This window comes from Lontra canadensis, unplaced genomic scaffold (assembly GCF_010015895.1).
Source record: "Lontra canadensis isolate GAN:19392208 unplaced genomic scaffold, GSC_riverotter_1.0 scaffold13, whole genome shotgun sequence".
Lineage (NCBI taxonomy): Eukaryota > Metazoa > Chordata > Mammalia > Carnivora > Mustelidae > Lontra > Lontra canadensis.
The window spans coordinates 14,556,647-14,577,670 of NW_022631007.1; the positions used below are offsets into that span (position 1 = coordinate 14,556,647).

Genomic DNA, 21,024 nt, shown 5'->3' on the forward strand with positions numbered 1-21,024 from the left:
ACAAGTAAGGCACACGGGACATGGGACAGTGGCCATTGACCCACTGACCACAGAGTCTCATATCCTTTTGGTCTGGCTGGGCTGCAGTGGCTTCCAACACATGAACCCTTTTGGTAAATATCTTGTGTCTGGAGACCCCAGGGCAGGGGCGGGGGGGGAAGGATGCTCAATGCAGAGTGCCAGCTGAGAATACCCTGGCTGAAGCCTGCTGGTCAGCAAGTCTCCTCAGACCGGGTGGGTAAATGGAGGGTGTCTCTCTCTTTGGGGGAGTCTCTTGCAGACCCAGCACATAGTGGTGTTCAGGCTGCAAGAATGCCCTCAGATATATGACTTAGGGACCTCTGATTTCTTCTTCTCACTCCCCCATTCTCAGGCTCCCCTGGGTTCTGGGAGGAGCACCTGCTGAGGGCTCTCCCTCTGTTGATGCTGGCTGTGCCCCAGCCACCCCGCTGTAGCCGTGGTGTTCACAGGTTCATAGAAGGACCTGGAGCAGAGCTGCGTGCCAGGGGACCTGCCTCCCTGGCTGCCAGACCCAGGCACTGGCAGATCAGCTCCAAAACCAAGGCTGTCTTTTAAAGATGAGAGGCACCTTCCAGCATCAGATGGGTACTTTTCTCACCCACATTTTGGCCTTTCCAATTTGATTTCTCACATCTCATCATCTAAGACATTGTGCCGACCAAATTTCATTTATAGACATCCTTCGCTCGTGTGTGTTAAATGCAGCGCCAAAGCGAGCAGTCTGCACCCTAGAGTTCCTCGTCTGGAGGAGAGTTAGTAGCTCCTTAAACGTACACAGCTGAGCTTTAAAGGAGAAAGCGTACCTGACAGTCCAAATGTGGCTGGGGATGTCACCTGCCACTCCATCTCATCCTTCTTGATCTCAAACACCACATTGGCATCGTGGAAGGAGCGGTTCATGAGTTGCTGCAGACGGCTCAGATCTCCCGTGACCAAGGCAGCATGGTACTGGAGCACTGGGGACCCAGCTCTCGCTTGAGGCTCTTTTTCCATCTTCTGAAAGATTTGAAGTTCTCTAACTGGCTCTGGCCATCTCTCCATTGCAATGCCCTTGGTTTCAGAAAAGCTCTCCAGGAAGGCGAAAGATGGTCTTATGGAGCGTGAGCTATTTCTATTGTCATTACTCAATTGTCATCCAGCCGGGGCTCGGTGCTGGTGTATTTATAACTCCTGCGGGCTCCGATGTGATCATGGTTACTTGATACGACCAGAGTCATGTGACCACTGACATGCCCGAGTGCTCAGCCACCCCCTTGTGATTATATAGATTTGTCTTCCAGAGACAGATACATCTGTTTATCTCCAAAACAGCTCTCCACAGGAGGGCAGGCACCCGACAATGGGCGGGGCTTCTTTTCCTGCTCTGTAGGGTGTCTTCTTGTTGTTGGTCTATCGCTTTCTTTGCTGCTGTGGACAAGGGTGGGCAGACGTGTGTTCTGAGGGCTGTGTGAGCCCTGAGCATGTATAAGGAGCCCCAGCTGGATGCTGCAAACGACCAGGCTGTCCCCAAGTGTCCCTGGGTGGGAGGCTCCATAGGGTAGACCATGGATTCCCAAAGGCATCATCTTGGGCCCCTGGTGGCTCGTGAATTTCTTTCAGTTGTTGAGAACTCATCCCCAAAGGCCCATAGAAATGCCACAATCTCTGTTTCCGAAACGAATGGGAACAGCTTTTTATTAGCAACTTACTAGTTATTTGCTACAGTTTAGTGCAGGGCTTTATTTGTCTAAAAATTAATAAAATCATTTTTTCTCATAATATGGGTAATACACATTCTTACATCTTTTTTTCCCAGTTCTTGTTTTTCTCCCACTAGGAAGTTGGGATGGGCCACCTTGGTTGGGCTATAGCATTCTTTGCCATGTCCGTGTCAGTGATGATAAAAGATGTGTGGCTAGAGGCTAGAGGGCAGACAGAGGCTCAGGGAGGGTGCTGCTTGGATGGGCCAAAGGGGACATGGTGGAGCACGTGCCCGGGACACTGATGCACAGAGACGCTGAGGGAGGGGAAAGAACAGCAGCCACCATCCACGCGGCTCCAGTGTTGGACACGCATCCATGGGATTGGACACACCCCCGTGGGATCCTGTTGCTCTATGGTGTTGCAGTCAAAGAAATGACAGAGACGACAGGAAGAAAGACTTGAACTCAAGGAATCGGGGTTGTAGGGGAAGCGCAGGCTTGGTCACAGCCAAACTTCTTAAGCACCCTCTTCCCCCGTGTTTCTGTCTCTTGATCTTTGTACCTCAAAGCGCCCCTTGACTCCTTCTGTTCTTCTAAGCACGCCCCCTCCCGCCCCCCAGTCTCAGCAGGCTGTCTGTGTTGGCTCTTTGTTTTGAACAGTAATTCACCAAGACTTTCCACAACAACAGCAGGCCCAGCAGAGTGCCCTTGATCTTCCTTAGAAGAGGTAAAAGGTGAAGGCGAAATCACCTGCATTTATCATTTAATACAGATATGGTTCTACCCTGGTTATAGAGCTGATTTGCAGGCATAAATGCACATGCATGGACTGACCCACGGCTTGGAGTTTCCTCTTACGTGGTAGAACTCAGATCTCCTCTCTGAAGAGGGCTGTGGGGTTGCTGGGAAGAGGGAGATGTGCTCATCTCTCTGGTCACTGTGATGCCTTCATGCAGGCAGATAAACAGTATTGATGGTGTCCCCAAAGCTGAAGGGCTCTCATTGGTGCCACACAGTGTGCAGATAGGAGAGACTTGGTCACAGCCTGAGCCAGCTGCCATGGGGCTGCAGGTTAATGATCCTCACTGTGGTTGTCTGATGTCTGGGCCAAGGCTCAGTACAGAGGGTGCCGAAGGGTCCACGGAGTTTAGCTCTCAGGGCTCAGGGTGAGTTGCAGGAGGAGACTCTTTCTACCCAAATATCCCCAGCAAGTAGCTTTCTGTCCAGGACCCCCCATAGGTGGGCAGCCTTGATGACATTTGCAGAAGAGGAAATCAGGACTCCGAGGTCCAGGTAACTTGCTCAAGGCTTCTCGATCCTGAGATGGTCAGCACCCAAACACCTGACTGTGAGCACAAGGACTTCCTACCTAGCCCTCACTGCTGCCGTGGACCATGACACATTTTAGCACAGGGATTGGTAGTCCTCTGATGGTGTATGGTGTCTCAGGCCTCCAAGTGTATGTACATGCTGTCCCCTGTACCTGGCATTCTGGTGGTCCCCTTGACCCTGGCTGGCTCCATTCTTCAATGCTCAGCTTAGATTCCCTTCATTTCCGTGGCTAGTTCTGTTGTCTGTTCTGGCACTCTGTCCATGGTACCTGGCTCACTGTTGATTGCTGCTCTTGTCTCTGCCCCCCACTGGACCATAAGCATCTGCTTCTTCATCTGCATGGGGGTTCTTAGTACCTAGCACAGTGTTGTCACTGTGGTCCTCAACTGGTCCTCAGTGGAGACGGTGAAAGTACGAATGGATTGATCTCTTTGAAATTTGCTCAAGTGCACTGAAATTCCTCCTGTTCTTGGCCATCTGCTACTTTTTCCCTTAGGGAATTTAGGTGGTAAACTAGCCCCATGGCTGGCCAAGGACAGGGGCTCAGATGCAGAGGCTAGGGGTTCTGCCTCAGATCTGTGAGCTTCAGTATACACCCTACCTTTCCCCACATGTCAAAATGCTTTACAAAATTTCATAGGACTGTCTATTGAATGCTTCCTGGAGGCTCTTCATTTTCATATTCCACTATAATTAACACATGGCATTATATTAGTTTCCAGGGTACAATAGAATGATTCAATAATTCTATAAATTTCTCAGTGCTCATCATGGTAAGCGTACTTGTTGAGCATCTTTTCATGTGTTTGGTGGCCATCTGTAGGTCTTCTTTGAAAAAATGTCTATTCAGGCCCTTTGCTCATTTTTAATTGGATTATTATTATTATTGTCATTTTGGTGTTGAGTTATAGAAGTTCTTTATATATTTTGGATATTTACCCCTCATGGATATATCATTTGCAAATATCTTCTCCATTTCAGTAGGCTGCCCTTTCATTTATTGATGTTTTCCTTTGCTGTGCAGAAGCTTTTTATTTCGGTGTAATCTCAATAGTTTAATCTTACTTTTGTTTCCCTTGCCAAAGGAGACATATCTGGGAAAATGTTTCTATGGTTGATATCAGAGAAATTATTGCTTATGTTTTCTTCTAGGAATTTTATGGTTCAGGTCTCACATTTAGGTCTTTTTTTCATTTCGAGTTTATTTTTGTGTATGGTATAAGAAGGTGGTCCAGTTTCCTTCTTCTGCATGTTGCTGTCCAGTTTTACCAGCACCATTTGGTGGAGAATGTCTCTTTCCCACTGGATATTAATAGATTAATCAACCATATAAACATGGGTTTATTTTTGGACTCTATTCCGTCCTATTGAACTATGTGTCTATTTTTGTGCCACTACCCTACTGTTTTGATTACTACAGTTTTCTAGTATATCTTGAAATCTAGGATTGTGATACCTTCACTTCAGCTTTGTTCTTCTTTTTAAGACTTCTTTGGCTATTTTTTTTTTTTAGCTCTGTAAATAATGTTGGTATAGGAACTGCATTCAATCTGTAGATTGCTTTGGGTGGTATGGACATTTTTAACAATATTGGTTCTCCCAATCCATGAGGGATGGGATCCATGAGGGTCCTTTAAAACGTCATTTCATATGTTTTAAATTTTACCTCCCTTGTCTTCATCAGCAGTGGCAAAGAGAGAATCAGTGTCATCAGTGGAAGAGCTGAGATTTTTTTCAAGACCACTCCCATGTGCCTGAAACACTGCTGGTTGTTATGGACAGGGTAGTGGTAAAGAATATAACCATGTTTGCAAGGAACTCACAGCCTCCATCGGACATAAGAGGCTTGTGCATACAGAAAACGACAAAAGGCAACACTACATAGACCATATCCTGTATCAGTTGTACACTAGCATAAGCCAACCACTCTCCCCACTTCATTCATATACTAGGCAGTTACTCTATTTGTTCTTTGGATTTTTCATTTCTATAAGCTTAGCCATTTTGCCATGTTATTTTTCTCAGACTAGTTGTGATTAGATTCATTTCAGAAGGACTTATTCATACACAACTCTAATATGATCCAACTCGGACTTCACTTTAAACCAGAGAATTCCTTTGTTCCTGATGTATTTTGTCATGGGTTATTTTTAGAAGGGGTGGGAAAATTGGAGGTGAGTCCTGGGATAAGAGCCATTCTGGCCTGTGTTCTGCGATAAATTTAGCTTTCCATGCATTATATTTGTCAACAGTGCCCTAAAATATCCAAGCTTGATTTCAGCGGGTAGAGAGTAGCAGTCCAGAAACAGACACAGTTCTTTTTGAGAGCTTTAAAAATAGCCCACAGGAGACAGCATTGATTTTACAAGTAGGACATGTAGATTACTTCAGGAGCATGACGGAGGTGTCTTGTTTTTGTTTTTGTTTTTTTAAAGAGCAGCAATAGCCATATGTGGTTATATGTTAAAAAACAAAATAAAAAAAAACAAAAAACTCTATAAACACTTAAAAACAAATCCAGTCGTTCCTCTATTCATTCAATAAGCATTCATGGGATATTATGCTCTAGGGTGTGTGGTTAGGTTTTGGGGATACAGAGACAAAAAATATAAGAATCCTGCCCCCAAGGACCACACAAGAAAGAGCAGTGACCACAGGACCCTAACATAGAGGAGTTTTTTAGTCCTCCTTCCCACCAGCTGAATGATGTCCTTTGATGACAGGTGAACAGCACTGTTTCCTGATCCAGCACTGGGCTCCTTCTTGCCCATTGTACAACAGTTCTTTCCATCCATACTTTGCTTGGGCCATTTTAATTTTATTTTTATTGTCTTCACCCTTCTCAGCTTAGTCAGAGCCAATGCGTAAGCTTTAAGATACAACTCAAACCTTATCTTCTCTACCTATTTCAGTCCATATGAAAACTCAACTTCTTCCAAGAGTGAATTTGTATATGATGTTGCTGAGCAATTATTAAAATCCTTGAAGAATTATGATAAAACAGAAGGACCAGAAAGACCAGAGTTTTAGTTTTCAAATAAATAAAGAATTTGATCCCTCAAAGTCTGAATTGACATCAGTGCTGGGCAACATCCCTAAAAAGATGAAAAGGATGGTTTAGGAACATTTAGAAAAGGGAGTGGGGATACTTGGAGCTCTGTGGGTCCCTAGGAACAAGTCATGGTGGATAAAAGAATTTTCCTTTGTGACATGGAGTCATTCATTAATATGTAGACGGGATGTAGGCATGGGGTATAGTTCCACCTGCAGTGGAAAGTTTCCTGGAAACCTTTGAGAAGGTGGGAAAAAAATATGGGTCTTCTTTTAGGAAAGTCTTGCTAAAAACTCCAACTTGAGAAGTAATACACATGGCATGTGCAGAGCAGGGGTTCAAATCTTGGCTGTCAAATGGAACCACCTGGGGAATGTTAAAAAGATACGGATGTCTGGATCTCACCTGAGAGGTCCTGGTGTCACGGGGTGGGGAATGCATCCTGGGCATCAGGTCTGTTAGATACTACCCCCCCTGAGCCCCCCACGCAGGGACTTCTAATGCATAGACAAGGTTTCCCTCTGATCCTGTGCAGTACGCTTGTGGATGACTTAAGTGGCATATGGAAAGGTGGATATCCAATTGATGAGTGACATGGATCATGACAATCACAATCGCAAAAGATCTCAACAGGCCAGAGCAATGGGCTGATTCCATTGATGCCCCAAGGTGACCTTAAAGCCCCAGCTACATAGGATCCCATTGTCCTCTGGGTCACGTGGCTGAGACCGTTGCACGCTGCTGGGGGCTCCCATTTGTGGTACCAGGATTTTCTTTTTCTTGATTTTAGGGTCAGAGGTTAATGGTGCTAGGTGACATAAACACTGCAGATTATCTGACGGTATTTTAAACCATTCAGAGAGCATCTTGGTCCAGAGAAACTTGTGTCAGTCAGGGTCAGTTTGAGTTCCCTTCCTTCCTGGGACCCTGGCAGACCTCTGCTTTGCCTCCTCATGTTTTTCTTGACCTTCCTGTCTGCTCAGACTGTGTATGCTCTGCCCTAACCCCACACTGGGGCACAACATAGGCTCTTGAGTTTTTTTTTGTCTGGTTTGTTTGCTTTACATCCACTACCAACATCATGTAGGGAGTTTGGTGACTATCCTGAAGTTATTATGAAGGGTCTGGCACCGGGTGCAGTCTTACCCCACCTCTCTTCTCCATCTGCACTTCCTCTGTCTCTGGTGCAACCACTGAAGTCCCTCCTCCCCTCCTTTCCCCTTCATTGTGGCTCCACACATTCTCAGGCCCTGCCAGTTCCAGCTTTTTCTCCAGAGACCTGGTCCAGGAAATTCTTCTGAAAGAAGAATTGAAAGAGGGGGGCTCTGATGAAAAGAACCTTCTCCAAATCAGTATGCTTAATAGTTTTGGTTCTTCAGAGGAACTATCAAATGGTACTTATCTGATGGAAGAACTTCATTTGTATCTGTGGACCATTTCAGAGTACTACACAGATTTGACTGTGGTGGCCTTTTATTGGAGTAATCTTGGGAAAAGAAGGACAAAAATCCAAATAGGGGTGGATACACAGCTTCTATCTGGACAACTCAGTGAATGGACTAAATCTCTCTAATAATTGCCCATGTAGTCAACTGGACTTGAATATAATTTTGCAAAGACTATTTTTTGGATTTGAATTATAAACACGTTTTATCCATAGGAGACACAAAAACTGAAGGGCCGGTAGCTCATGAGAGGGAGTTTTGGCCTCAGGATGAGATAAGATGAAAAAGTAAAAATCCACCTTAAAATTATGAGATATACAAATGGTACCATCTGAATGAATGGTAGTTCTTATTCTCAAGTGATGTCAGGATCTTTGTATTCTGCCATTGAACTGATGAATGATTTTCTTTTGCTCAGAAGTGTCTGAGGATGAGCTCTGCTAGTACTCAGTGGAAAAATCTAGTTGAGCTTGAAATGTGGGTTTTATTACAGGGTCAGACTGTTTTTTCTCCAGGACAGAGACTTTCCATGTGTTCAGGCCACGAAGTAGATTTTCGCTCCCTGCCATTTCTTTGTGTTCTTGGAGAGAGCCAAATGTGTGGATTCTTTCCTGGGCCATTGGGCAAATGTCTGCTTCCTTCTGGGGTCAAGTGTCCAAGTAAATGGTTAAGACAGCAAGTCATTCCTCAGGTGGACGTTGTGAGATTCTGAGCACTTTCTCAAATGTGTGAATATGTATTGTTAGCCTGGTCAGTTCATACTTCCTACACAAATCGTTTCTCTAAATGGCCGTGTATGAAATTTGATCAGACCCTAGATGTTCACATTACTACAGCTTGGCCAAGAGCTAAGGTCTTACTGTGAATCCACTTTCACCGTAAATCATTTTATCTTGTTTTGATCCCCACTGTCTCATTTAATTTCTAAGGGCCACTCCTCCTTCATCCCCCACTCCCTGTAGCGTTTTCAAATAATAAAAAAAGTTTTTAGAATAATAATCTAGGCGGGTGTGTAAGGCTCTGCTTTCAAGAGCTCCAGGACACACTCACCCATGTACCAGAGTTAGTCACACAGACATTAATATAAAAAATGTTAAAATATCTCAACCTTTTCTCTGAATAACAATGTTAGCACAGCACACCTCATTTAACAAAACATTAAAACATTTTACTTCCTCAGATCAAGTGTATCTATTAATAATGACTTAAATTGTCTGTACTGATTTCACATTATTAAGAAATCTCATTCCCATCATGTGGAAGAACACAATATGGCGGGGGGGGGGCTGCGGTTTGCGGTGGGAACACCTCGCTAACCTATTTTGCCGACATGGCTACCCAGCCCAACTCGGATCACGCAAAACAACAGAGTCCCTTCTCATTATGAATGCAATCTTATCCAAAGGTCAAGTGCTGCTTTCATCCAGAGCCCAAGAGAGCTTTTTTGGAAGCTCTGAACCAAAGGTGCCCTTGAGGGCTGCATATCCACTGTGGTAGAGTGTGAAACAGGGCCGCCAGATCCTGAACATGCACAGCCAAGAGTAAATAGCCCTGGAAGGACATTTATAGGCTCAGGGGACGTTGCTGGAAAACATATTATCAAAGCTTTCCCTGATAAAGGTGACAACGTTTCTTTACGACTGTCATGGGGATTTAATTACATGATAAAATTGCAGCTCCTGCCTCTTGAGACAAATTGCATGTTAAGACTGATTGTTTTTTATGAATCTCACACTGAGAGCGAAATACTTCTCTCTTGAAGTTGCTTTGATCTGATCGTTATGTCCTGTCACCCTTCAAATCCCTTCTAGATACGAGAACTTGGCTGATCCTGCAGTTGAAGAAGGGGGGCTCCCGGTGGGCTTGCTTGGTTGCTTTGCAGCTCGGCATGGAGCAGAGTGGGGCCAGTTTTGTCTGATGGATTTAAAGTTGGCTTCACTCATTTTTTAGTTGGTAAAAAATGAGAACTTTGGGCTTCCAACAGAAAGATAGGAAAAAGGCATTAAAAGAAATGAAAATGACTATTACAGACATATATAATATATAATTCTACTAATTTCAAAGGCAAGTTAAAATAAGATTTTTTTAAAAGTCAAATTTTGGAAAACTTCGACGAAACTGATGCTTCTTAATTTGCAGGTAGAAGGGTACATTTCTGTGCAATTTGGAAATATTCTATGTTGAGTTGATACATATGGGGGATTTTCCAGGTGCTAGCAGCCTAGCAGCCTACAGAGGCAAAGAGTAGAAGCCCTTGCCTGTAGGAAGTGTTGCACTTTGTGGAGATATAGATGAGGCAACCAGTAACGAGTGAGTGGGATGAGATCACTGCCAATGACAGGTGCAGGTCTGATGGGTAGAATGCAACAAACAGAGCATTATAGTGATGGGAAGTAGGGATGGGACAGACTTTCTCCACAGGAGGCATCTGAGCAAAGCACAGAGGGGGTTGAGATACAAGGCTAGCTCATGTCCCTTGGAGGGTGTCTGTTTCCTTTCCTTAACCTATAGTGGAGATGAGCAACTGTACCCTATTATTTTTGGCTGAGCAAGAGGCAAGGTGTAGCCTCGGAGCTGCATTGCATGGGGCCATGAGTGCCATCTGGAAGGAGGGGGTCAGGCAGAGGAAGAGTTGTGGGTAGTAAAGAAAAGCAGCATCCAGCAGGCCCAGGGGGTCAGAACATAAGTGAGTGGCAGGGACTAGACCTTTGGTGGACATGGAGAGGGGTCGCCCAGACTCTACTCTTAGGGAGGAGTTGTTACCCCGATGCAGCTCCTTCGGGGTTTGTCTCAGCTGTAGAGAGCTGCCTTACTCCAGAATACACCTCTCAGGACAGCCAGATCCCATGACCACTTAGGTGTGTGGAGATGTCCTGACATCTTGACCCGATGTGGGAAAACTGTGAGAAGGGTCTCCACTCCAGAGCTCCCCTAGGGTTGGCTACACATGGCACTGTGCCTCCTGTGTCACAGATCAACTTCTCCTCTGCCAGTCTGATTTTCTCCCTCTCTTCACAGGTGTTCATGCCCTGCAAATATCCTGTGAGACAAACTCCACTCAGCATCAGACTGTGCGCCCCTGAGTCTCTTGGACCACCTGGAAGGATGGGGGGGTGGGTGTGTGTTGTTAGAGTGGGTGAAGACAGGAGAGCAGAGAGATGGCCTGCTCAAGAGCCAAGAAGGGTGTAAGGGATTGATAGTGTCATTGGGGTATTTTTTTTTTAAGATTTTATTGATTTATTTGACACAGAGAGAGCGAGCGAGTGAGAGAGACAGAGAGCAAGCACCAGCAGGGGGAACGGCAGGCAGGGGAGAAGCAGGCTTCCTGCTGATCAAGGAGCCTGATGTGGGTTTTGATCCCAGGCCCCCAGGATCATGACCTGAACCAAAGGCAGGCACTTCATTGGCTGAGCCATCCAGGCTCCCCTAGGGGATGGTTTTAACCAGAGTTCCTAACCACTAGTTAAACACCTGTTTTTTTTTTTTTTTTGTCTCAATTTGTCATGGGTTGATTCTTTTTTAAAGTACAATTAAAATTAATTACAAGAAAAAATATAATAGAAAAAAATCCGGTAATCACACACTGTCATATTGTTAAGTTGCTGTCAATATTTTTAAAAGCTTACTGTCAATTTCCATGGCAAACACTTGGCAGAGTGTCATCTGCCTCTCACTGTGCTCTGACTAGTGCTATTTTCCATCACTCACCAGGGTACAGGGCTGGTGAAAGGATGCTGGCAGAAGTGCTTAAGGGTAAGTTAGCTCCTGGCACATCTTTCAGGCCCTTGAACACTTGCTATAAAATTTGAACTAGAAGGAATTGGACAGAGGTCGCTAGACTTTTTCTGCAAAGTGCCAGAAAGCAAACATTTTAGGTTTTGTAGGTCGTATGGTCCCTGTGGCAACTTCGGCTCTGCCATGATAGAATGAAAGTAGTCATTGATAATATGTAAATGGATGAGCATGGCCAATCAAACCTTACTTGTAAAAACTGGCAGCCAGGACTGAGACCATAATTTGTTGGCCTTTGCTGTAGGCAGTAGGGAGCCACTGCAGGTTTGTGGGAAGGGGAGAGACAGGCACCTTCAAATAGGAAACAGTCATTGCACCCTTCTCTCTGTGTGCCTTCTCAAGGCAAGCTCAACTCAACAACACTCAGCAGAGCATCCAAGTACCCTGGCACACATTTGACATATTTTCCTCACTTATATCTCTCTTCTGGTTTGCTGAACTTCTTGAATCTGTAAATTTATGTCTTTCATCAAATTAGGGAAATGATTGGAATCTATTTCTTAAAATATTTCTTCTGCTCCATTATCTTCCTTCTCTCTTTCTTGGACTCCATTTGGGTATATTAGATCTTCTAAATTGTCCCACAGTCTCTGTTCATTTTCTTTTCTATCATTTTACTTGCTGTTCTTCAGGTTGGATACTTTCTGTTGATCTATTTTCAAATTCATAGACCCTCTTCTGTTAAGCCCATTGTTGACTACAACTAAGCCAACTCTAACTTCAAGAGTGGTGGGTGAGTTGTATTGCCTTAAGGACTCAATTAATAGAGAAGGAAGCACCTCCTTGGCCCCAGTCTCTCCACTGCCATCCTTCCTATTAGAAGATCTCATTCCATTGCTGAATGGATCCTCACTGCCTTTCCAAGATAAGTGTAAACCCTCGTCTAGAATTTGTGGTCTCATGTTGTGCTATCTATCCCAACTTACTTGCCTCGACTTTTCTCCCCCTACTCTAATTTATACGGCCTCATTTCCAGGCAGGTCCCTCTTCATTGCATAGGGTGTTGTGCCCCATCATGCTTCACTTTTTCTCAATCTACTCCCTCTTTTGGATTCCCTTGCTTTTGATCACAGCTTGTTGAGAACATAACCATCTATCAAGGACCAGTCCAAGAGGATTTTAGTGTCCCCCATATGTTATGTGGCCTGTTAATATTTATTATGTACCTACTGTGTGCCAGAATATGGTGAATAGGACAAACCCAGTCCCCGTTCATATCCAGTTGCTGAATTCAGTATTGGAAGATAATGGGCAATGAGATGGAGAAGTAGAACCAAGCTACAGGTAGTCATTTGCCACTTCCAATTAGTGCCTTAGGAATGTTTTTCCTGAACAGAGCTCACCATTGCAGGAACCGCCATCCTCTTGGGAAGGAGAAAAGCCTCTTTGCTATCATCCTCATTTCTTTTTGTTCTTTCAAAACTCTCCAGTGTGCTTGGGAGTGATGCTAATAGAAGTATGTCATCAGCATACATTATTTCTTTATTAGCCTGTTTCTTAATTTTGATTCTGAAAATATCCTGATTTAGTCTAATTGCAATTTCACCGTGTTCCACAGGCAGTGACAATTCATACTGGGGGAGCTGAGACATGACCCTGTAGGATTTTTCTTCCTGCCCCATATGCTCTGAAGCTGGACCATTAGCTCTAAGGCATGCATCTCATTTCATCACAGTGACTTAACCTGCTTCTGGGGAAGAAGAGAGCCTAGGGTGTGTATCTGGTTGAAAGCAAAGAAATATCTTTATTCTAGGTGGTGGGAGATATTTTTCTGTATCTAAAGCAAAGGCTAGAGCCATTTTATTCCTAAATAATTTAACTATATTCAAAGATAATCTGATGTTATTGTAGGAAAGTGTATTTCTAATAAATTCCACTTGATCTGGGTGAATCAATTCAGGCAGCGCATAATTGAGTCTGTTAGCAAGGACTTTAGCAAGAATTTTGCAATCAGTGTTAATTAAGAAGATGGGACAATAATTTGTGCATAATTCCGGATCTTTTCCTGGCTTGTGAATCAAAGTAATAAGAGCAATGCTCCGGCTGGTGGTGGGATAGTGTCATTAGGTGCTGATTTATAAGTACTTAGAAAGGTTTAATTTCATTTTGCTTCGAGCAGGGTCTCCCTGCCCCCACATCGTCTGCTCAGGGTGTGCAGCCGAGATGGTGGAATGCTTCCCTCTCTATCCTTCCCTGTCACTGCTGACCTCCTGCTTTCCATTTCTGTTTTATTTGGCAGCCAAGGACCTCATTTATTCATCCATGTTTTTTCTTAATACTCTTACTTGAATTATTTGAAGCCAGAGACTCCATGCTATTGATGTGTGTGGGCTTGAGTATACATGTGTGTAAGGTAAAGTAAAAGTGCTGTATGCAGCTTCAGTGGGGGAAATTTGTTCATGGATCTTCCTAAAAAATGTGTCTGGGTGGGTATGTATCAAGAGCCTTTGACTAAAACTCAGGAAACATGCCTTGTTTATGCACTGCTGCTAACTGGCTGTTGACCAATGGAGGAACAAATGTGAGCCTCAGTGTCTCCATCTGTAAAATGCAGCTGTAAGATGGGTGAACTACAGGTATCATGAATGCTGGGAAGAGTGTTGGATTTATACTTTCCACCAGCTGTGAGGCCTCGGGTGTGTAACATACCCTCTTAGAGCCCCGTTTTCCTCAGCTGGGTAAGCAGGAAAGACAATAGCCCTTGGGAAATACGGACTTAATGAAGGTCCTTGATACCTGTGAGTCCTCTCTTTGCCTCCACTTAGGGTTGGTTCCAGTTCTAACATGTTCTGGTTTGGGGATGTATTCTCCCTAAAGATTAGAACAGGCTGGACTTGTGCCAAGCCGCTGCTTATTTGGTGCATTCAAGTTCATAAATCAGTCTCCCACCGCCCTCCAGGAGATACCTTCTTTCTCCCATTGTTGTGGAGTTAGCCATTCCTTTGCATGTGGGGTGGGGTCTACACAGGGCTCTGTTTGGATGCTCCAGACTACCGAAAGCAACGGGGTTTTGTTAATGGCCTCCACAAACACAAGTCATTGGTCTCAAAACCTTAGTTAGCACAATTTATAAAGACCCTGAGAGATGAGCCAACCAACCCCATGTTTTTAAAGTGAGGATATTAAGGTTCAGAGAGATGGACTGACAAGTTCAAGGCCACGGAGGCAGTGGTAGAGCCAAGGCAAGACCTGGGTCATCTCACTGTTAGTTTCTTGCTATCCCCAGCACACCAATCTCAGAGCCACCAGCAACATACATGCTTCTGTCATTAGTTCAAATATGACTCCTACAAGGGAGGGGCTGTGCTCATTTCACTGACATTTGACTATTGGGTTTGTCCTGGGTGATGTTCTCCTCCATGCACAGGGAAGGGGTGGCAGATGTGGCCCAAAGTGATGGTGGACTCAGTGTCAAGCCTACAGGGGTGCTGGCTGGGTGAGAAGTTGCATTGCACAAACAGACCCAATTTTGATGTGTATGCATATGCCTACCACACATTCCCCACAATCACTCCCCAAGTGTATACATGCTGCTGGGTGCGATCTCTTAATAAAAACCCAATTAGTATTTCTTTAACTTGCCTCCAGATGCTTAAATACCATTACCCCAAACACAACATAATGTCTCTAGTTTTCTGTTTCAATCAAGAATTCAAGTAGCATCTTGACTTGTATATAATATATCAGCAGCAAAATCATGGAATGCTGACATCCTTAATAATAGCAATTAGTAATCAGTTGTTTCTTAAGTAGTTTGATTACACCAGTTACCAAATTGTACAGTAGATGCATTTGGGGGCAAGAAGGGTCTCGCCACCCCTCCCCCAGCCATCCTCTCTCCCTTTCCATGTTCTTGGTGGTTAGTGAACTGATAGGCATTGAAAGATGCGAGGACAAATGATGCAATCATCACTAATATTAAAATATTATCCAAAAGTAGAATTAAATATTTCTTTACAGAAAGTCTAACCCCAGTAGTATCCATAGGAAGGCAATCCGTCATGTCAGCAAAAGAGCTTAGACTATCTGTCCAGGCAGCACACATAGACTTTGAGCTCCTTCTCAGAACAAAGACCCTGTGCTAGGCTCTAGGTACCAATATGTGTTCAGTAAGGTTCTCACCTTCAAGGAGTTGTTTTTAAGTTTTAAATATCTGGTGGGTATAGCATTTAGCCCAGCAAGGCCATGTGTTTCCGTAACTAATGGAGACTGAGGCCATTGTGTCTTTATGGAGGAGGAGAGTCTGTGGGCCAGGTGAACAGGGATGGTCCTCTAGTGGAGGCCATCAACTGAGCAGGCTCTGGAAGGAAGGGGTGGCCTAGGTGAGCAGAGGAGGTCCTCATGTGCCTCAGAATTTGGGTGCAGCCCTGGTGGGGAGGTTCCTATTGGAATGGGGTGGATGGCATAGATGGGGGAGTTGATTATTGGACAGCTGTGTGCTTGGTCTTGTTCACCTTCTCTCTCTCTCTCTCTCTCACGTGCGTGCGCGCGCACACACACACACACACACACACACACGTGGGCGGAATGCCCCATTCCTGGTCCATCCCAGTCCATCCTTGCAGGGGACATGTGAATAGTGTCTTTAGGGAAATCCCAGCCAATGACCTTTCCCCTGCCTGTCTGCCAACTGTGTACAGAGGACACATGCTGCACTTTGTCCCATGATCTGTTAGGGCTAAAATTTCAAGTTCCTCTGACCTCAGCCCTCATCAAGGGGGGCATCTACACCTGGGGAGACTTCTCCAGAAAAAGCTCCTCCCACCATTTTCTCAGCTGGTTCCTCCTTTTCTCATGCTTTTATTGTGATGCTGACATGATGCATTGGAATAAATTATTATTGTTGTTTTGTGTTCCCTTTGGTTGAATAGTAAGTTCCTAGTGCAATGAACATGGGGAGTTCACTGACAGATAAGGTCCCGTGTGTTCATAGTGACAAGCACATGAGAGAGAATGGTTACTTTTCTTTTTCTTATTTTTCAGATCGTCGTCTTTGGAACTAGATTAAAAAACCTGTAACCAGGGTTGTTCTTGGGATGGAAACTTTCCTCCTCTCCCCTAAATGCATTTGCCAACATGCATCTTGGCTCCTGCCTCTCCTGGCCTGAGTGGGCATTCCAGGTGCTGGTCCTCGCTGGCCCCGCCCCATCCCCCATCTTCATATTTCTCCCCTGGAGGAGAATAAGTTCTTCACAGTATCCATTTCCAGTATGGGCTGTATTTCAGCATATTGCCATAAGTTCTGACCACTCTTCAAGCATTCTAAAGACCTCACATATATATTTAAATCCAAACAGCTCTTGTTCCTGACAAGGATAGTCCTCAAGAACTCAAAGTTGCCTTGAGAAAGAGCTCATTTGCTCTCACACTCAGCAAAAAGGAACTCATGCTTCACTGCAGGCTGTGACAATGAATCTTTGGGATCATTGCCTCAGAGAAGCACAGAGATGATGGGACCTCAACATTGATCCAAGCCGGCGTTTCCCAAGAAGCACCTACAAACTACCAATTCCCCTGGTGACAAATCCACACCAAGCCATATACCATTGTGCCATTAATATACCATTTAATATACCATTGTGCCAAACTCCAAGCGTATGATTCTACAGGAAGCATCTCCCAAGTTCATTCCATCATGGACCTCTGTTTGGGAAGCCCTCACTGAATCTCATGTCACTGGCCCAGAAAGGGAAAGAGACTTTCCTAAGGTCACACAGCTCATTGGTGGCAGAGCCCAAGTTCCCTTCTTGAATATCCTGCTGCATGGCACGAGCTTCTCCAGACCCCTGGTGACCGCTCGGGGCTGATGTGCCTGGGCTGTGAGCCTGGGAGTCATCCCTCATATCACTCTTGTTTATGTTCTCACTCTTCCTGTTGCCAGGCACACAGTAGGGGCTCAGCACACTGTCACAATTAGGTCCCTCTGTTTTTGGTCTCCATTGGTAGCACCAGACTCTACTTGTCACCAAGACTTTCCCATGGACCCACCCATGCAGTTCTCATATTTGTCACTGACCTTTGTGTTTATCCTGCTCTCTTGGTTGAGACCCTTGTCATCTCTCACCTAGAAACTGTCTTCAGTCACCTTCTAATTAGGCTCTCCTTCCCTTTCTTGTTTCCTTCAAATACTGTTTTCACATCATGCACGGAGCAGCATGCCCACAACACAAGACTGAGCACACTGCACGCTCTGCCTTGGATTCAAGGCCAGCCCTCTTTCCCTATAATAGAGTCACTGGTAACAAGATGTGCCTTAATCATTCAGGGTATGATCACCCTGAAATGAAAACAACCCTGAAGTAACCCAAGCCCTTAAAACATGTCATCAGCAACGAATTGTTCTTGCCTTTCTAAATGGTGCACTTCAGCAGGGAGAAGTATATACATATATGATTTAGGATGTAATGGGTTCATCGTGGGAAGGAACGAAACTCTTAAAACAAATGTCACTGCTTTCAAGTGTCCAGCAGAGTTGTGGTGGTTGGGGGACAGTGAAGATGGGGCAGGGCAATTAGTAATGTGAAAAGAATGATATTTTAAATTGCGGATTCCAAATACACACATCCCCAACCAGCATCGATGGCTTTGTAAAAGGGGATGTCGAGGAGGGACTTGCTTTTAAGCATAGCAGAAAACAGAGGGCATGACCATGGGATGTAACAAATGTAGGCAGGGTTCAGGGACGGCAACCTGGTGTGGCATAGACAAAGGGGGAACCCTCATCCCTGTGTCTGAAGGGGCAAGATAGGAGGTGAGAGCTGTCAGCCAGGAGCTGAGCTTTTGGCACAAGGATGAAGCCATTTGCTGCATCCAACAGGGGTCAGAGTGCATGAGGCAGGTGATGCAGTTCAGAAGGTCAGCTTCATAGACGGCACAGGGCAGACAGGGTGGGGTAGGGAGGGTTGCAAACGCAAAACATAGAGCTCAGTGCTCCAGGTGAAACTGCAGTTTATGATGACCGAGTTCCCTCCTCACACGCCAGGGCAATCTCCTGCACTGGGCAGCGTCCCAGGTACTGGCTTGATGAGACTGCAGTGCCTGTCTACGTGAAGCTAAGATCAGAACAGAGACGTGTTGTTCTTTGGGCTTGTGGCTCCTGGACCCTCACCCTGGTCATGGCCACAGATACTAGGAAAACCAAGGAAAAAAAGAAGCAGGAGATGTTTTCTCCCTATAGCCTAATGCAGCTCGCCTAACTCCCCAGTGAAAGGCAGCCAAGGGGGTACACCCATGCCATGAGGGAGCAGAGCGATTGTCACCCCCATCCAGACTGATCTGGATCTCCCTCTTCATCACATGAAAGCCCCACTGGCTAGCACCAATGTCCCGTGAACACTCCTTTTTGATATATTTTCTGCTCGTGGGAGTATGTGTGTATGTGTGTGTGTGTGTGTGTGTGTGTGTGTGTGTGTGTGCAGGTGTACATGTGTGTACATGCAGGCATGTATGACAGGACTCAGTCTAGTGGGTTGACAAGAGCCCTCTGTACACCTTGTAGGGGCCAAGCACCTCTGACAAGCTAGAACACAGCCCTCATATGTGCAGCATAAGGAATAGCATGGAGGACGTTGGAGAATGAAGGGAATACTGAAGTGGGGGAATCAGAGGGGAGACAAACCATGAGAGACTGTGGACTCTGAGAAACAAACTGAGGGTTTTTTGGGGGAGAGGGGTGGAATGATGGGTGAGCCCAGTGGTGGATATTAAGGAGGGCACAGATTGCATGGAGCACTGGGTGTTATATGCAAACAATGAATTATGGAACACTACATCAAAAACTAATGATGTACTGTATGGTGACTAACATAACACAATAAAAAAAGAAAGGAAATCTTGCACCAGGGCAAATAGTTCCATTTTTTATACAAAGAAGTTCTGCAAAATTACAAAAAAAAAAAAATGGGAAGAGATTGCCTCCCTGAATAGACACATCCCATGTGTACAGGTCTGCAAAGAAAAAGAAAGCCCTGTGGCTAAGACTTTGTCCTGACTTGTACCAGAAGGATGAGTGGGCAGGCAGAGGACAAGGACCAGTGCACGCTTTTCAGTTGCTGGCTCAAGGATAAATATTCAGCACCAGCAATGTTCAGGATGTGGTGAGACACACGTTCTCACTGTTGGAGGAAATAGAAACCCTTTTAGAAAGCAGTTTGTTAACTTTTCTGTCCTTGTTTTCTTGTCCTTGTAATTCTGCTCCTAGGAATTTATTTTAAGACTATAACTTGATGTGTTACAGGTAAACAATGAATCATGGAACACTACATCAAACTCTAATGATGTATGGGACTAGTATAACACAATAAAAAATAAATTATTAAAAAAAGGATATTACCTGAATAGGAAAAAAAAACCCACCATACGAAGGCTGATAAAGATGCTAATTATGGCATTAATTATGGTAGTAAAAATGTAAACAAATATTCCTTTCTTGTTGGCATTCGGTTTAAGTATTTTGTGATTAATCACCTCAATAGGTGATTGAAATTAAGAACACTATGTAGCGTCATGGAAAATACTTTAGATATATTAACTCAACAGAGCAGAACACAAAATTAACATCACGGACATGGCTATAAGGGAGGGGGGGGAAATCTACACATGCAGAAAAAGTGGAGAAATGGAAACAGGTGTGTGGGAGGACGGGGGCCCCAGGAGTGCTTGTCCTCTGTTTAAATTGTTTGTAGCAGGTACCAGGGGTTGCATAGCAACACACACAGTGCATGCAGCCAAGTGTGTATGTATATAAACAAAAACCAGACAGGCAAGCCTCCAGCTGTGCCATTTTCACCCATTCACCCTTCCACCTCCAGGAACAGCCCACCCATCATGATGGGGAATTCGGTGTCAGACACACGCTGGTTACCTACGAGCGCGCCAACGGGCAGCTGAGCCGCGGGGTCCTTCATCCAGTCATCATTGTCCAGTTCTATCACGGCGTCCACGTGCCCCACTTCTGTGCAGATCAAGTGGCTCACCCTCTCCTCATCCCTGGCGTCCAGGGCAGACTTTAATCTCCTCACTAAATCTGAGTGGAGCGGGTAATCCGGAAGGCGATCAGAGTTGGACATTGTCATGCTGTTTGTGCATGGACCAAACTTCTCAACTAAGTCCAAAGGTAGCAGCTGTGGCGCGCAGGGCACTGTGGGCGTCGCTTTAAATAGATCAAACCTGGCTCGCCTTTCAGCTGATGGGGAGGGCCACTGGCTGGCAGCCCTTTTCTTCACAGGGCCATGGGAATCAAGCTTCCTGAAGGTCTCCAGTTAAGATTATTCTAGGGATGGGGCAGTAGACATGTTGGTAAGTGGAGGAAGAAGATAAGGGGACAGCATTTTAAAAGAGAACTCTCGTAGGTACTGTTGAGCAATGCCCTCTTTCAGCAAAAGTGAGATTTTTTTTGTGAAACTGATTGAAAGGGGAAGTATTACCCAGTGGTCCACTTTCCTTCTTTCCTTGAACATTGACATGATGTGTGGAGATGTGGCAACCATATTATAGCCATGAGGTGAGAGTCAAGAGTGAAGGATCAACATACTGAGGAGAATGGAATAGAAGGAGGGGAAGAGATGGCTTCTCAATGACATTTCTGGACCTTTGCTTTAGCTCTGGGCCGCCAACCACCAGACTTCCCATCTTTATTCCTTAAGCACTGTTCACGAGTTTTTGTTGACTTGCACCTCATAGTGTTTCTGGTTGATGTATT

General features: G+C 45.0%; 1 protein-coding gene across 4 annotated transcripts in view; it reads right to left on the reverse strand.

Annotated features, from left to right (window-relative positions):
* The window catches only part of ASB18 (ankyrin repeat and SOCS box containing 18), a 62,852-nt gene extending 42,438 nt beyond the window's left edge, over nucleotides 1–20,414 (reverse strand). For 2 of the 4 annotated variants that reach the window (XM_032857558.1, XM_032857556.1), the window contains exon 1: nucleotides 825–1,283. In XM_032857558.1, the coding sequence (XP_032713449.1) occupies nucleotides 825–1,062 (238 nt within the window). In that variant the 5' untranslated portion in view covers nucleotides 1,063–1,283. Of the gene's footprint in view, nucleotides 1–824; nucleotides 1,284–13,531; nucleotides 13,535–20,187 lie in introns of those variants that run through there. The other 2 variants (XM_032857560.1, XM_032857559.1) reach the window with 2 other exon arrangements.
* Nucleotides 20,415–21,024: the final 610 nt, after the last annotated feature.